An 18,391-nucleotide genomic window follows, 5' to 3' on the forward strand; every position below is an offset into this window, starting at 1 on the left:
CTTTACTAGGAAGAATTCATTGAAGGAAGTGATTAAATTAATTTCTTTTTCAGTTAACCCTAACAGTGTTGTTTTTGAACTCGGAGTGTGTTGCTCGAAAAGGATGGAGTAGGATAGTCACGTGGATGTGATTTTTAGCTGGATCTAATTAAGATCGGGTCTATGAGGTCAAGATCTGGCATTCCTTAGAGATGAGCTAACTTTATAATAGTGGAAGAGAGCAAGCCTGGGGCATGCAGGGATGCCATGAGGAGGCTCACAAGTCCTTGAAAATAGCTGAGCAGCCTAGTCGACTGACATCGAGGAGGTCGAGGGTAGCCAAGAAGAATTTATAGACAGTTGAGATGGTTTTGAAGAAGACCTAGAAACTATGGTTTTAAAATCCGAAGCAAATGAAGAACCAGAAAAGGGAGTGATTTCCTTGTTTTTTCGTCAGACCAAGGTTCAATCGATAATCAAACTAATGAAGTTATAAATATTTAATCAATAATTCAAAAAAATGGAGAATAAATTGCATATTATTAGAGATGCTTAAGCTACCATATGAAAAAGTAAATCTAGAATAATTATCAACAAAAATGACAAAGTAGCAAGATCCCCCCTTAATGGGAACTAGTGCACGACCCCATATATTAGAACGGATAATTTCAAACAGTGCAGAAGAAAAAGAATCACTCTTAAATAATAAATTTGTTTGCTTCCCAAATTGCAAGACATAAAATCAAACTTATTAAATCTAATTGACCCTAAGTGACTTTAAGATGCTAATAATTGAAGACATGACAAGGATGCATGATGAAGAGGGGGGGAAGGGTCACAAATTGGGAGTGATGGTGGCAATTGCAGATTAGAAGATCATATGAGAGGGAACCTTTAGGTGGTTGACCTCAAACAAATGTCCGGCTTTATGGCCTATCCCCAATAGCTGGTCTGTCTGTGGATCTTGCACATCAAGACTGCAGTTAGAGAAATGAAGATCAAGGCTGAGTTCGCAAAATTGACAATAGAGAGAAGATTAAAGGATAGGTTAGCTAGGAACAAGGTAAAGTATTTCCCAACGGACAACTTGGATGAGGAAATAGATCTGATGTTACCAACAAGCATAGAAGATCCATCAAAGGTGTAAATGGTAGTAGGATGAGCTAAGGATGTTTTATGAGAGAAAAATAATTTATTAGGTATGATGTGATTGCAACGTAGAATATCAAAGAACCAGGAATTTTTACGCAAAAGAAATCAGCTTAACAACAAAATGTCTCTGTTTTTGGGTTTCTAATGAAACAATACTAGTAATGGAGACTGGCGGGAGGCCTTGATTGAATAAAATTTGAAAGTTGTAGTGTTCAATTAAATAAAAATAAAGTTAAGAGACCTAAAAAGAATTTTGGTCAAACTTAAATTGTGCAAATTATAATTTAGTCTTTTTTTTGTCAATGCGAGACTTCCAACAAGTCTTTCTCATAACAAAATAAATCTCTTTTATTTATTTTTTAATCCAAAAAAAAAATGTTATGACTTATGACTAATATTTTTCAATTCGCTTACAAACACACTCAATCAATCGTACACACAATTTCACAATGTGCTAATTTGTGCAATTGTGAGTGGTGGATGAAAAATGATGAAACCATATAATTAGTAATTGATAGAAAGTGTCCACCACTTATAGTCACACAAGTCAACAAGTTATAAAATTAGATGTGTGGTTGTGTGTCTCTAGAATTATTCAATATTTTACTTATTTAATTATACCGTTCCCTTCTAATTTTCGTTACAAAATACAACTGAGTCTAAGCCTCTTCCATAAGGTAAAAATTAAAAATGTATTCAAGAATTTTTGAGTTCATATCCTATATGATCCAACCATCAGGCAACCCTTGATTCAACCAATAAAACCTAAAAAGTGAATAATTTTTCGATTCTTATTTGATTCTTCTTTTTAAAATTATTAGTTCAACATAATTTTACATGTAACTCTCTAATTGAAGAGGCATGTACTAGTGCTGGTGTTGCTTAAAAAAATCCTATCAAATGCGTGTTACTCTTGTCAAAACCAGAGTGGGAAGCCCCTAACCAATCTGACTATCAAAAGTAGCATTCCTAACTCCCATTTTGATCAACTACACTTTCTACCAGAAAAAGAAGGTACTTTTAGTTATGAACACATTTTGACCGCCAAAACTCAAAAAGTAGTATTCCTATACCTAATTTCTAAGTCTACCTCTACAATTTCCTGCAGTCAAATATGTATTGAGAATCAAGCTTTTGCTACTTAGAGTGTTAGGTTTTAGATCCTTGTAAACTAAATTGCTTAACTTAATTAATTAACCAGGTTGATTATTAGGTTTATTTTTCAGATCTAGTTTAATACAATAAAATCATATCATGTAAAGCAACAGAAAATATAAAGAACACAAAGATATGATGATCCAGGAAAACTAAACTAGTAAAAAACCTGGGGAGGATTGAACCTAGTTATCCTCAAGGTAAAAAACAAATCTACTAGAAAGAATTGAAGTTTACAATAAGATTTAGACTACTAACATTCTATTACTACTACGCATAGAACTTACTACCATGACCCCATGATAGATCCGAGTTCACGAACAACTTCTTTCATTGGTCTTTGAGACTCCACTTAAAGGTTTATCAACACAAACTATCCTATTTGTGACTCCAAGACTACTTTTGAAGGTTTAGATTATTAGCACATTTGATAACTAGAGAAGGCAGTAACTTCTACAACACCAGATCTTAATATTCTTCAAGGAATAACACCGGTAGAAGACTTTAGAGAGCTTTTGGGTACAAAACCCTAAATCTACAAAAGAGGCACACTCTTCTCTCTCTGAAAAGCCTTATAAAAACGTGCTTAGGGTTTCCTTTATATACTAGAAGAAGTAAATTTGAAACCCTAATCATTTTTGGGCTTGAATTGTTGTTGGGTCGAACTTAAAATTCTATAGACTCGTATTTCGATCGGTTGAGCCTATTCCTCAATCGGTCGAACCAGGCAATCTCTGAACTCTTCTTTCTGCAGCTTGTATATTCTTGAATCTTGGCTTGTATCACCTTAAGCATTATTTAATAATACCTATAAACTTTAGGATCTATATATCTAGACAAGTTTGTACTCACGATTTGCCAATTGTTCTAAACTTTTAGAACCTAACAATCTCCCCCTTTGGCAATTTGTGACAAAACTTACCTACAAAATAAAATGCTCAAATACAAGAACAACCCAATACAATAAAATACCCAACTACATCACAAATCCCAATCTAAGACTCCTAACCTAGAAGTTGCAATAAGAGGTAGAAGGTCTTGATTAGAATGTACTTTGTCTTTCTTGAAAACACTCCAAAAAAAACATCACCGCATGTGCAGAAAAAAAGACATATAAACAATATGAAACACAAATATAAAAACAAAAGTAAACTAACTCTCCCCCTAAGTTATATACATAAAAAAAAAAAAAAAATTATATTCTCCCCCTTACAAAACAATTTCATCTCCCCCTAAACAAAACATTTTAAAAACCTTTTTAAACAGGATTCCCACATTTCATCTATTTTCTACCCTTTTTGTCACGTATTGACAAAGACAAGCCAATCATAAGGTAAACAGAAAACATAGGCAACAGAGGATAAGAGAAAATAGATAATCTAGGACACAAATGAATCCAGTTTTATAGAGAATAGAGACAACTCCCCTTATGAAGAGCAACAACTCCCCCTAAGAACAACAGAGGTTAAAAATAAGTTTCTCCCCCTATAAATATAGGAAAAACAAAACAAGTTTTGGGGAAAACGATTTAGAGGAAAATTTAGGAGGTGGGGGGGAAAAACCAAACTTAAAAAAACTAAGTTGAGAATACACATGAAGAAAAATATTCTCTCTTTCAATAAATGCAAACTTGACACTATGTGGCCCATAAACAGTTACATGAGTAGAGAAAATATTTGCATATTGATTATCCATCATATCTCTTAAGAAAAATATTTTCTGCAGTTCACACATAAAAATAGCATATACTAAAAAGTACATAACTCAAAAATTAATCAATCAAATTTTAAATCAAGTTAAGTACCTAATTTAGTAAATTGTATGCATGTTATGTGTAAAAACAATGAGAGATATGACTGCAAAACTGCAAGTGGATACAAAAAAAAAATGCAATGCATGTGAATCCTAAACACAAATGATGCATAAAAGAAAAAAACAGATTGGTCACGAATTTTAAAAACTGAAAATTTTTCAATTTCGATCGGTTGAGCATCGATCGAACATCAATCGAACCAGGTAGAAGGTCAGGTTTTGAAAACATAAAATTTTCGACTGATCGAAAAACACATTCGATTGATTAAGACTCTGAATAACAAACTTGTTATTAAGCCAAGTTGATTAACAAGTTTGTTATTCAAGTTGATTAACCTATCTCTCATATACATACGATTCCCATTGAGAGATGTGTGTTTTGTATGTTCTCATCACTGATTCTCCTATGAGTTTTCCTACTCTTTTTATTCGTTTTCTTATTGAGGTCCATATGAGTAGTGCTAAATCACATGGTTTGTTCTTCCCTGTTTTTTATTCATAGGATCCTCCTAGATTTAGGTTTAGGGAACTTTCCCGCTTTTGAGCCTATACATATTATATCTCCTATAGGTGCCACCTTTCTTAAGCAAAGGGCTGCTCTGTTAAAAGCTAGCTCTAAATACCCTAGAGTTGAGTCTTCTATAGGTGACGCATCTATAGTTTATTTTTTTATTTTAATTAATATTAAATTAACTATAACATCATTATTATTAACTTGAAATGGAAAGAGTCAATTTAACTATTAAGATTTTATTTCCTAGATCTGATAATGCAGAGAGTGTTACATAGTTTAAAATTTTAATTGGCATTGAATACTTATTTATATTTTTAATATTTAATCTGAATTATGAAATTATATCTATATCAAATGGAGTAGATCCTAACATGGTTAAACCTCGACTTGATCTCAAACCTTGAACCTCCCATTTTACAATTCTTTCAATGCTCTAATTTTAAAAACCTTGTCAGGTTGAAAATTTATCAACCCATCACATGCGTAGAAACCAATTCAACACAACTCATGTGGGTTGGGTTGAATTAAGTCGGTAGGTAGTGCTTCAAGTTTTCATGTTTTGTTAAAAATTGGGTTTTCATTAACTATTTAATCATGTTTGTTCGACGAATGAATAAAAATCACATAATATGCTAAAATTATTTTTCAAATTTTCAAAAATAATTCTCAAAATACCTTAAAAAAATGAAACTAAAAAAACTAAAATAAAGGTAATAAAATTAACTTATGTATATGGTGAGTCGGGTTAGGTCATATGGGTTGAAAAAATTATCAACCCAAATAGTCACGTGGATGTGATTTTGGGCTGGACATGATTAAGATTGGGTCTATGAGGTCAGGATCGGGTATTCCCTAGTGATGAGCCAACTTTAAATAACTGGAAGAGAGCAGGCTCAGACCATGCAGGGATGCACATGAGAAGGCTCACAAGTCCTTGAAAATGGTCGCGAGCCTAGTAGACCAACCTCAAGGAGGTTGAGGGGAAACGACTGAAGGTTGAAGAAGACCTAGAAAAAATGTTTTTAAAATTCGGACCAGATGAAGAACTAGAAAAGTGAGTGATTCCTGGTTTTCTAGTTGGAGGTTTATCCAATGATCAAATTAATAATGTCATAAAATATTTAATTAATAATTATTTAATAATACAAATAAATTAAATCAACTACTATTTTATAGAAATTATTAAAAAAATTCACATAAAATTTATTCAAGCGAGTTTTCTCACATTTATTTAAAAAATGGAAATAATTGTTGTTCCTAGCTATATGAAGCCAAATTAATCATTAAAATGCATGTGTAAAATTATACTTTAAATAAGGGGAAATTATTAGGTATTCCCGGAGTACCATAAATGTGTAGTCCTTCCTCTCACATGAATGATAGGTTCCATCGTGAATTTAAGTAAGAATGTTTTACAAAAGCTAATTTCTTGTTTCGAGATAGAGAAAAAGTAGGAGATGTTACCTCATAGGGCTACATATCTTATAAAAGACAACAATTCAACCACTCTTGCCATTCTCTTACTAGTGTGCATTATTAGGCAGGATAGAAAGTTCTAAAATAGTAACCTTATTCATACCCAGATATCATCATGGCTATTGAAAAAGGACAACTAAATTTGTTTTATAGAAAGAAAGTGAAGAATACAAAGAATGATAAGAAACTTTTCTAACCAATGGACATTAGATCTAACGGTGTGTTTGTTTTCTAATAGGTGGAGGAAGATGGGCTTTTTATAGACTTAGTGAATTGGTGAGGTTATACAAAGATTAAATAGACCAACTAAATATGAAATAATGGATATAAATACATCAAGTAAATATAGATTAATGGGTTTAAAAATGTGAGTTTAATATGGTTATAATTTCAAATAAAAATCCATCCATGTGTAAAAATTCATGGTCATAATTTTACTATGTAATTAATGGAGAATAAATTGCAAATATTATTGTTATTTTATTTAAAATATTCCAACAATAATCAAGGGATAAAGTATGTAGGGTCAAGGGTCCAGCCCACATATTGGACCTTGGGCTCTGGCCGAGAGCATGGTGATTCGAAGACAAATAAATGGAGGTGGCAGAGTCAAGCTTAGGTGAAATACGAATGGGAGGGTAGTTTGAGGAGGAATGTCTTCTCGGATAGACTAAGCACAACTCAAATATGTCTCCTAAAAAGTCAAGGTGACCTTCAAGGAAGTTCCAGTGATAGGGATGTGTCTCATGAACGTACAAATAGGATGGGAGCTAGGAAATATCTAAAGGAAAGTTGCTGCCACTACATTTAATGCACTGCAGCTAACTTTCTGGCCGCATTTATGTGGAGAAGACCCCTGAACAATGTTGTCTTGGCTACCACAACTAATAAAAGGCCAGAGGGGGTGTCTAATGGGACAGACATTCGAGTAGTGGCTCAAATAATCAACAGATGTAGAATCAAAATCATCCTGAGGGACCTATATAATGTAAGAGGTCCTCCATTGATAAGGACCGGGGAAAAAGAGAGAAAAGGCACTATAGCAATCTAAATTGCACTTGTAACCTCTTTAATTGATTGATATAAAAACTTACCTCCTCGGACAGTGAATTCATTCAACTCTATGTTCCTTGTTCTTGCTTAATCATCTTCTACATCCATATTAGCCGTTGTCAAATTCTTTAAGGCTTAGTTCTTTAACCCACTCTCTACAAATTTATTGTACTGGGCACACTGGGCCAATATCCCACACACTTTGGGCTTGGGCTGCAAAACGTGTCCCTACAAAGTACAAGTTCAAAAAATTTCTAATTAATATGATACATATTAATAAAATAAATAATCTGTCGTTTTAATTTTTATTATAACTAATGTTTTTTTTTTTTTTTTGAAACTGAAATTATAACTAATGTATTTATAGATTTCATTGTATGATATTTTTGTTTCTGTCTTCTAATCATTTTTGGAAAATTTTGAATTTTTTTTTATCATGCCTTGTACTTGACGGATTAACTATAATTATAATTATTTTTATTTATGCTTTTTTATGTTTTTTTATGTATAAGTTGTGAATTGTGATTATACATTTGAAAATTATTTATATTTCATTAGTTTTTTTTTTTTTTTAAATCAAGGTTACTAATTTTGAAATTTATTTATTTATTTTAATTAATATTAAATTAACTATAAGTTATTCAATCTCTGTTGAATCAAAACAATGTTCTTCGTAAAAAGAGTCAATTTTATTTTTAAGATTTTATTTCCTAGATTTGACAATGCAAAGAGTGTTATATAGTTTAAAATTTAAAATTTATTTTTTTGAGAGAGACTTTCAACCTATGGTGTCTGCTCCTGATGATAGTTCTTTATCATCAAACCAAGACACTAATCGGTTTTTAGTGTAAGCGAGAATTAAATCTCAGATCTCTTATTCCATCATCAGAGACTTTATCGATTGAGCTAACTAGAATCCACAAAATTTTAAAATTAAGCGGCACTGAATAGTCATTTATATTTTTAACATTTAATCTAAATCGTAGGGTTTCATTAACTATTTAAACATGTTTGTTCAACAAATGATTAAAAATCACATAATATGCTTAAATTATATTTCAAATTCTCAAAAATAGTTCTCAAAATACCTTAATAAATGAAACTAAAAAAAAATTAAAATAAAGGTAATAAAATAAACTTATGTATATGTTGAGTCGAGTTGGGCCATATGTGTTGAAAAAATTATTAACCCAAACCTGATCCAACCCTATACTAAAATTTCAAATCCAATAACTAATGGTGTCAGGTTAGGTTGGCTTTGTCTATTTAGTAGGTTGAATTAATGCACATTCCACATTTCTACTTCTACAATTTCCAGCAGTGAAAAACAGTATTATTTTAAGCATCCATGCGTTCCAATAAACATTGTTTCTTTATAGTGGAGTCACTGGTGTTCCAATCAAATTGTAGCCCAACACTGGTGCAACTTGCAAGAGAAATCTTCTACACAATCTCATAGGATCCACTTCATGTAGATCTAATCATCTAAAGCATTTAGTAAATCCTAGAAGTCCAAATAAGATCTAGCTGGCTAGCTGTATGATACATTTAATTTTTTAAGACTAAATACAGTTTAGTAGTTTACTCACAAACAGCAATACCATCTTTTCCTCCCACTATGCAATAATACAATCACTATATAAATCCCCACAGGCCAAGGCATCTAAGTAACCCAAAACACAATTTGCTTCACCAACACCAGCACAGAGCCTTACCTCTCTCTCTTTCTCCATCTCTTTGACCCTTTTAATGGGTGCTCCTCATCTTTTCTCTTCTCTTAGCTGTGAGTTGAAAATCATACAAGCAAAAAGCGTGGAATTCAAGCCCACCGGTTCCTTCTTTGTTAGATACTATCTTTCTGCAGGAAACAACAAAAGAATTCGCCTCAACACCCGAGAAATCTCCTCTAAGTCCGACCTCTCTTGGAACGAGTCCTTCTCTTTGGACTGTGTTGGTAGCCAAGACTCCATGGACAACCTAAAGCAAGAAAACGTGGTGTTTGAGCTCCGTTGGAGGAACAAAGTTCCAGTTCTTGGAAAGATTGGAAGGTCACAGCTGTTGGGGAGGGCAGAGATTCCATGGAAACAAGTGTTTGAGTCACCAAACATGGAAATAGAGAAGTGGGTCACGATGATTTCAACGAGGAGGCATGTGCTTGATGGTGCCAAGCCACCTAAGCTGCAGGTGGGGATGAGAATTCAAGTTCCTGCAATGGTGGAAATGGAGACTAGGACACATGTAAAGGTTAACAAGTGGAAATATGAGTGTGAATGCAAAGATGGTCATGGCTACAGTACTTGTGAAGATTACGAAATTTTTGCACTAGCGGCTGCTTTGGAGGCCTTTTAGGCATGCACTAACATGGGTTTTGGTTGGTGTACATAATTTTTGCCTTGGGCCTTACTGTTTTATTGATTTTAGGACGTTTGTATATGTTTATATGATGATGATGATGGGAAATGAATACAAATTTGTCAAAAGAAGTTGGAGTAGTTGAGCTAATTTGAAAACTGTTTCTTTTCATAGGACCAATTTTCCAATGAAAATTTTGATCAATAATGATTTACGACTTATTACTTGGCTGCTTGGTTGGTTGTGTGAGGATAAGTAAATGGTTTATGAGCTATCTATCTAGGGTTTGTAAATGAGCCGAGTCAAGCCAAGTCAAACCGAGAATTAAAAATTCATTCTTGTTCGTTTTATTTTGAACACAAGTCAAGCTCAAGTTTATTTCAAAATAAGATACATGTTCAAATTTGGTTCAAGTTGTTTTAGAACAAACATGACCTTATTAACACACTACTTGATTAACTTATTATTTTTTCATATATAGTAAAATCATGACTAAAATTTTTTACCTCTTTACAATCTATGAATTTTTACTACAATTGAACTGTTTATACTTTATATTATCAAAAAACTACAAATAATAATTTGATATTATATAAACCTATTTACAAATTTGTACAATTCAATCTTAAATTTATATGAGTATTTTTTAAGAGAAGTATGAATATAAAAATATGATAGCATATATAGTTAAATCGAGTATCATGTTCACAAGATTATTCATAGAGTAACGCTACAGTCTATAGCAACAAACTATTTTACAATATTTTTACAAAATGTTGATGTAACCGACCTCTTATTGGTTTTCATCTAAATCCTACCATTAATATCACTTTTTCATTTATCAATAATCATTCATTACATCAACAGTTTGTAAAATAATTTGTATCTCTAGCATTTTTCTTATTCATAAACGCATTATTAATGTTTGAGCTTAGTTCATTTAATAGTCGAATCTAAACTGATATTTTCATAGGAGCAATTTTCTAAATAGAATTTTCAGTAATTATGACTAACTAATCGCAGACCCACGCAATGCATAGGAATAAATAATTATTTTGTATTGGAATATAACGTATAATTTTTTCTTAAAATTTTTTTGAAGATAATTTTTTCTCCCTAAAAATTTAAACAATTTTTATTCGGTCCAATTAGGTCTACTTCGGTCCAATTTGGTCAATTTTGGTCTTCCTTCAGTCCATTTTAGACTAATTGGGCCTTATATTGATTCTTTTTGTAGGTTTTCTTTTCAACTTTAGCTCAAAAAAAAAAATTCTTAACTATTGGGTTGAAAAGTATGAATTTTTATTATATTTGGGTTAAAATCTTTAGTTTTGAGTTAAAAAATACAAAGAAAATACTTAAATAGACATTAGAAATTAGAAATATGAGCCCTAAAAATGCAATAAAATGATGAATATTCAAAAGTGATTATTCGGTCCACATTGGTTCTATTCGGTCCATTCTATCGTCTTCGGTCCAATTTCGTCCATTCTATCCACTAAAATTATATTTAGTCCATTCAGTTTTATTCAGTCCACATTGGCTCTTTTCAGTCCACACTGGTCCTATTCTATCCACTTCGGTCCTATTCAGTCCACTTTGGTCCTATTTGGTCCATTAAGTTTACTTTGGTTTTATTTAGTCCATATTGGTCCTATTCTAGCTATTCAATCCATATTGGTCCTATTTAGTCTATTTTGTCCACTTTGGCTCTATTAGGTCCATTCTGTTCACTTCGGTCTTATTTAGTTCACATTGCTTCTATTCGGTCCTATTCGGTCTAATTCGGTTCGGTTTGTCCAATCCACTCCAACTTAGTCCTATTCGGTCCATTAGGTTCACTTCGGTCCATTCTGTTCTATTTGGTCCACCTTGTTCCTATTCGGTCAAATTCTGTCCATTTAGTCCACTTTGTTCCATTTAGTCCAATTCAATCCATTCAAATCACTTCAGTTTATTTTGGTCTACTTCAATCTATTTTTGTGTACTTACATAATGGGAAAAAACATGTTTGGGTTGAAAGCAACTAATTTAAATCCAACTTTATTAAAAAAAATATAAATCTCAAACTCATAATATCTAAAATCTTAAGCATAATATTTATTATTACTACGCTTTTGTTGAACCACATGAATGTAGCGTTTCAATTCACTTTAGTAAGGTTAAATTTAAGTGAAATTTTTTCTAAAACAGTTGATGAAACACAAACTCGTCAGTAAGAGTGGGCAGATGGAATCCCTCGTGGTGCTCGAGGATATGCTTGATGAGGGTCACCGGTGTGGTGCCTGCCACAACGTCTCCGATGCCAAAGTTAGAATAATGACCAGACAGAATAAAGAATCAGAATGCGCTCTCAAAGTGTCAGTGTCTGTCTGGTTGATTTCGTAACTGCTCAGGTCATTGATTGACTGCATTGAATGACTCCCTGCCTTCGTCAGTGATGATTGCTTTCTTCGTTGTTCCTGATGACTTCATCAAGGATGCTTCCTTCGTCATTAATGTTATCTTCGTTGGTGGGATGTAGTATCGTCATTCCCATCAGTTGCCCCCTAGGTTCTGGGGTCGTCGGTGACGTGTCATGACGATCACGGAAGATGAAAAGTTTTCTTGTGACTCTTGGGGTTTTGTTCCGCATTTAATGCCTAGTGGCGGCGCTTCACGCAACGTGGCCGCGTGGCGCATGATGATCAGTGGAATTAATGGTTATGACCTTTGGGTTTCCCACTGGTTTTTCAATCGTTTTTTGGTCTAAGTTTAAAACTTCTCCTCTTTTAATTTTTCTTTTACTTTTTAGAGAGCAAAACAGAAAAAATACCAGTGATACTCTGAGCATTTCTTTTTCTTGAGACTCCGTTTTCTTCAAATCATCTGCGCTGCGCTTTTGGTGTTCTGCCATTGGAGGTACGTTTCTCTTTACTGGTATTTCCTTTATTTTTCCTTTTTTTCTTTACTGCAGTGTAGTTTTTGATTCTTCGTTTCCTTTTCTTTTTCTTCTTTGTTGGTCTTTGATTTTCTGGGGATTTAGCTTGTTTCGTTTTTCTTTGTCCTCCGATTTCCATGGTTGATAGTTTGGAGGTTAGGATAGCTTGCCCATCGATCTCATTTCTTTTTGCGCGTCTAGGGGGGTCCTTGGGTACTTACCCATTTTTAGAAAATTTTGTGTTTGAGGGCAATTGTCTGAGCGTGGTTTTGGGCGACTTGTTGCCTTTGCTCCGTCAATCGCTTAATTGGTTCGAGGGTTTAGCAAGGAGAGAATTGATGTCTGAGGTTAGATCTAGTGATCTCGAGACTGGGTTGTCGTCTAGTGGCGACCCAGCGGAAGGGGATACAGTCGTCTCTGGTCCTCGGGAGGTTAGGGCTTTTTATGCCCTCAGGGAGGTCTGTGGTTTGGACGCCGAAACTGTGAATAGGTTCAAGGATAGGTTCCAGTTTCCGGCTAGGGTTCGTGTCCGTCTACCTAGGGACGAAGATAGGGCCTGTCACTTTTTTCCAGGTGAAGTGTGCTTTTACGAGTCAACTTCCTCCTGCGGGCTTAGATTCCCCGTCCACCCGTTCCTGATGGAACTTTTGGCTCACTTTGGTATTGCTCCCGGGCAGCTCATGCCTAATTCGTGGAAGATCGTGATCAACTGTATGCAAATATGGTTGGCCTCCAACGGGGATATGATCAAGATGGGTGATCTCACCTATCTATATCGTTTGAAAGAGTCCAAGGAGTGGGGGTATTATAAGTTAGTCCTTTGGGAGAGAAAGACAAGGATTGTCAAGGGCTTACCCTCGTCCTTGAGGTATTGGAAGTCCCGCTTTTTCTTTGTGTCTGGGGACGACTTCGAGACTTAATCCAGCAGTGATTGGGGTGATATCCCGAGGTTGCTCCGTCGGTGGGGATCCCCGACCTTAGGTGGGTCAGTATTTCTCCCCGTCATTTAATTTTGCCACCTTTGAGGCTTTAGTCTTGCTAACTCCTTTGTTTCTTTGTTTGGTGTAGTTAAGAGACAGCCCGGGCTTAAGAGCCGGTATAAGGAACACATCGAGACTGCGATCGGGTATGCTGAGACAATTGAGAGTTGGGACGAACTGGTTGACCCCCGGTCCCTTGCATTTTACAACCTCGGTCCTGACCCGTCTCCTTACGTTCTTCGTCAAATTGGTATTGAAGGAAAAAAAAGTAAGTATTATCCTCGTCAGTGCTGATTTTTCTTATGTGCATTTAGGCATTCTTGATAAGCGTTTTCTTCTTGCAGAGATGACGACAAAATTTAACACAAGGACATGTACGCGAAAATGAGATCCAAAAAGGATGAACCGCTGTCCAATCTGGGGAAGAAGACTGTGCGTGTGACCGGGAAAGGCCCTGCTCCCACTCCCCTTAATATCATTCCTCCCCTAGCTTCTGAGACGACTAGGACTGCCTCATTACTCCCGGCTCCAAAAGGTCGCGCGTGGCTGGCAAAGGGAAGGAGAAGGAGAAGGCTGATACTCATTCGTCCACAATATGGGATGACGAAAGGTTGGCCGTGGACAGGGCTCATGAGGTTGTCACTCCAGCGGACTTGAGGGCTCTTTTCGACATGTCTTTGAACGATGTCGCCTCTCGTCATGTTCACAAGCTCGTCCAGGTACGGAGTTCTCCTTCCACATTTTTTTTTTCTTTTTTTTTACTGACGACTCTATAATTTCTTTCAGGTGTTGGGAGAGAGCCTCCATATTACCACCGAATATCTTACTCAAGAGGCCAAGGTGGCATCTCTGACAACCCGGATGGAGGCCTTGGAGAAAGAGAACTCTGACCTGAAGAAGAACCTGATTGCCTCCATGGACGATGCAACTTCATTGAAGGAGAAGGTCAAAGTGTTGGATGACGACCTCAGGGTTGAATGCAAGTTGACTCAAGAGAAGGATGAGCAGCTTCTTTCAACCAAAGAGAAGCTTGTCACCATTGCTGCCAGATCTGTGGAGGTTTTCCAGACCACTGACGAGTACAATATTGTACTCTTTAGTTGATATTTTAAAGGTTTCGAGCTTCTCAGGAGGTATCTTGTCAAGCATCCTTTCGGGGTCAACATGGAGAGCTTGGATCTGGAGGAGGTGGACAAGGAGATGGCTTTGGACGAAGCTGCTCAGTCTTCTGCCCCGGATGGTGATGCTCCAGAGCCTGCCACCGACGCACCTGCCAGTGAGGACGCTGCTGCTGATGCCTGACCTTGACACTTAGGAAAAAAAAAATTTCCTTTTGTTTTATTTTTGGTGGATGCCCATCTCGTTTTGGGCCTTTTTCTCTCCTTTTTTTTTTTGTAAATCTAATTCCAGAACAATCACTTATTTTGAAAACAATGTTAATTGCCCAATGGTTATGGGTTTAAATGAAGCATACTTACTTTTTTCAGCAGCTGTTTTGGTTGATTTACACTCGTCCATGTCTTTGTACCTTGCGCTATGTTTATTCGTCAACAATCTGTTAACGCATTTTGAGTGTTGTTTTGATTTGATGGATGGTTCTTCCCTTTTCCCCTTTCTCTTTGTGTGAATTCGTCAAGCGGGCTCTTGCCACTTGCACTTGCTAGGGGTTGTACCTGTAGTAACTTATGTCCGTCCTGGCGGAACCTTGTCACTTAGTCGTTTTACCACCTTTTTAGCTTTTGCGTCTGCTACAAGGGTTGTCAGTGACTTACATCCGTCAAGGCGGAATCTTGTCACTTTAACTTTTTATATCCATGGGGTTATCGTCAGTAACTTACATCCGTCAAGGCAGAATCTTATCACTTTAACTTTTTATACCCATGGGGTTATCGTCAATAACTTACATCCGTCAAGGCAAAATCTTATTACTTAGTGATTCATACCCATTAGGGTGGTCGTTAGTAACTTACATCCGTCAAGGCGGAATCTTGTTACTTAGTGATTCATACCCCTTAGGGTGGTCGTCAGTAACTTACATCCATCAGGGCGGAATCTTGTTACTTAGTTATTCATGGGCCTTATAATTAACTAGAACTGCCTGCACAAAGACATCAGGGGAATAGTTCTTTCATTAATTTCAAGGACAAATGCATTCGTCTATTACATTTACTCGTCGTACTTCTTCAAATGCTCAATGTTCCATGGTCGAGGGAGCCTTTGTCCGTCCATGGTTTCCAAGTGGTAACTCCCTTGTCTTGAGTAGTGAATGACGCGATAAGGCCCTTCCCATGTAGGACCCAATTTTCCTTGAGTAAGGTCTTTAGTTGCTGTAGTGGTCTTGCGTAGAACGAGGTCTCCTATGTCCAGTCGCCTGAGTTTAACCCTCTTGTTGTAGTACTCGGCCATCTTTTTCTGATACTTTGTCATCTTCCTGGATGCGTTATCTCTCACTTCGTCCAGACAGTCTAGGTTGAGTCATAGTTCCTTGTCATTGAGTCCTTCATTGAAAGTTCCTCGCCTGATGCTTGTTACCCCAACTTCTACTGGGATTACTGCTTCTGTGCCATAGGTGAGCCTGAAGGGAGTCTCTCCTGTCGGGGTTTTGGCTGTTGTTCTATAAGCCCACAGGACACTAGGTAGTTCTTCTAGCCAAGCACCTTTCGCCTCGTCCAGCCTGGTTTTGATAATCTTGAGCAGCGTCCTGTTCGTCACTTCCGTCTGTCCATTTGCCTGGGGATGTCCCGGGGATGAGAACTGATTCTTGATTCCAAGGTTTGAACAGAATTCTCTGAAGCTTTGGCTGTCGAAACTGCCTCCCATTATCAGATATGATTGTCAAGGGAATCCCGAACCTGCAGATTATGTTCTTCCACACAAAGCTCCGGATTCGAGCCTTAGTAATCGTGGCAAGAGCCTCTGCTTCAACCCACTTAGTGAAATAATCAATAGCAACAAGCAGGAACTTTACCTGGCCTTTACCTTGGGGTAACGAGCCGACGATGTCCATTCCTCATTATGCGAACGGCCATGGAGAAGCTATAGTCGTCAATCTCTCTGCTGGAAGCCGTTGCACATTCCCATATCGCTGGCACTTGTCACATCTCCTGACGATCTCAACTGCGTCTACCTGCATGGTTGGCCAAAAATATCCTGTTCGAATTACCTTGTTTACCAGGGATCTGGGGCCAGTGTGGTCGCCGCAAATTCCTCCATGGATTTCTTCTAGGATGTATCTGGCTTCTTCTTCGTCAACACACTTCAAGTAAGGCATAGAGAATCCTCTCTTGTATAAGGCATCATTAAGGATCGTGAACCTGACTGCCCTCTTCTTGATCTTTTTAGCTTCCTCTGTACTTAGAGGGAGGTGCCCGTCCTGGAGGTAGGATATTATGGGCGTCATCCAGCTATCTGTGCCCTGGATGGTGAATGTTGCAATTTCTTCAATGCTGGGGTGTTTTTGGACCTCTATTGCCAGATCTGTGCCAATTTTCCCTTCTTCTGATGAATCTAGTTTTGAGACTTCGTCAGCCCCCATGTTTTGACTCCTTGGGATCTGCATGAACTCCACTACATCAAACTCTTGAGTCAGATGTTTCGTCAGCTTGAGATATTTCTGCATCCTTTCTTCCTTTGCTTCGTATTCTCCCCTAATCTGTCCAATCACTAGTTTTGAGTCACTTTGAATCAACAAGTTTTTAGCACCAAGTGCCCTTCCAAGCCTCAGTCCCGTCAGTACCCCCTCGTATTCAGCTTCGTTGTTGGTGGCCGGGAATCTTAATTGGACCCCGTATTTCAGCACTTCTCCGTCGGGGGTGGTTATGACGACCCCTACTCCCCCCTTCCTCTGAGCTGACGAACCATCGGTCAGTATTGCCCATCTGTCCACCTCGTTGGTAACCCTGTCTTCGTCTGGAGGAGTGAACTCTGCGATGAAGTCCGCCAGTGCTTGCGCCTTGATCGCCGTTCTGGGATGGTATTCAATATCAAACTGACTAAGTTCAATCGCCCACTGGACCATTCTTCCTGCAGCTTCAGGCTTGTTCATTGATTTCTTGATTGGTTAGTCCGTCATTATGAGAATGGGATTGGCCTGGAAGTATTGCCTCAATTTGCGCGAAGCCACTATCAGCATAAACGTGATCTTCTCGATCTTTGGGTACCTGGACTCGGCTCCTTGGAAGGCTTGGCTGATGTAGTAAACCGGTAGTTGTTTCCTGCTCTCTTCTCTGATCAGGGCTGTACTTACTGCCGAGGCTGACACTGCCAGGTATAAATATAGGTTTTCTCCTTCCTTGGACGGGCTTAGAAGTGGTGGGCTGCTCAGATAACGCTTTTGTTCTTGAAACGCAGCTTCGCATTCGTCGGTCAAGGAAAAGGCCTGCTTCAGAGTCTTGAAAAAGGGCAGGCATTTGTCTGTAGCCCTAGAAACAAACCTGTTCAAGGCTGCAATTCTTCCTGTGAGTTTTTGGACTTCCTTGACGGTCCTAGGGGATGCCATGTCGATGATGGCTTGTACTTTTTCTGGGTTTGCTTCTATTCCTCTTTGGGAGACCATGAATCCTAGGAATTTTCCCGAAGCAACCCTAAAGACACACTTACTTGGATTCAAACTCATCTGGTGTGCTTTGAGGGTTGTAAACGTCTCCTTCAGGTCATCCAGGTGTGCGAGCTCTTCTTTGCTCTTGACGAGCATATCGTCCACGTATACTTCCATGTTTCTGCCAATTTGTTGGCTGAACATTTTGTTCACCAACCTCTGGTACGTAGCCCCGGCATTCTTCAGCCCAAATGGCATCACCCTGTAACAGTAGAGTCCTTGACTTGTGATGAAGGCGGTCTTCTCCTAGTCTTCTTCAACCATCCTTATCTGGTTGTATCCTGAGAAGGCGTCCATAAATGTCAGTAATTTGTGTCCGGCTGTGGAGTCCACGAGCTGGTCTATCCTGGGTAGGGGGAAGCTGTCTTTTGGACATGCCTTGTTTAGGTCGGTGAAGTCTA

The 18,391-nt window shown here is 37.3% G+C and overlaps 2 protein-coding genes across 2 annotated transcripts; one reads left to right on the forward strand and one right to left on the reverse strand.

Moving 5' to 3' along the window:
* Positions 1 to 8,890: 8,890 nt before the first annotated feature.
* On the forward strand, positions 8,891 to 9,490 carry LOC126689605 (uncharacterized). Its single transcript, XM_050384838.1, has one exon. The coding sequence runs from the start codon at positions 8,891 to 8,893 to the stop codon at positions 9,488 to 9,490; it is 600 nt and encodes a 199-aa protein (XP_050240795.1).
* Positions 9,491 to 16,406: 6,916 nt separating this feature from the next.
* On the reverse strand, positions 16,407 to 17,438 carry LOC126689606 (uncharacterized). Its single transcript, XM_050384839.1, has one exon. The coding sequence runs from the start codon at positions 17,436 to 17,438 to the stop codon at positions 16,407 to 16,409; it is 1,032 nt and encodes a 343-aa protein (XP_050240796.1).
* Between the last annotated feature and the right edge of the window lie 953 nt (positions 17,439 to 18,391).

This window comes from Quercus robur, chromosome 6, assembly GCF_932294415.1.
Source record: "Quercus robur chromosome 6, dhQueRobu3.1, whole genome shotgun sequence".
Classification (NCBI taxonomy): domain Eukaryota; kingdom Viridiplantae; phylum Streptophyta; class Magnoliopsida; order Fagales; family Fagaceae; genus Quercus; species Quercus robur.

Coding starts and splice junctions, on each gene's coding strand:
- LOC126689605 (XM_050384838.1), top strand. CDS start 8,891: ATGGGTGCTCCTCATCTTTTCTCTTCTCTTAGCTGTGAGTTGAAAATC.
- LOC126689606 (XM_050384839.1), bottom strand. CDS start 17,438: ATGAACAAGCCTGAAGCTGCAGGAAGAATGGTCCAGTGGGCGATTGAA.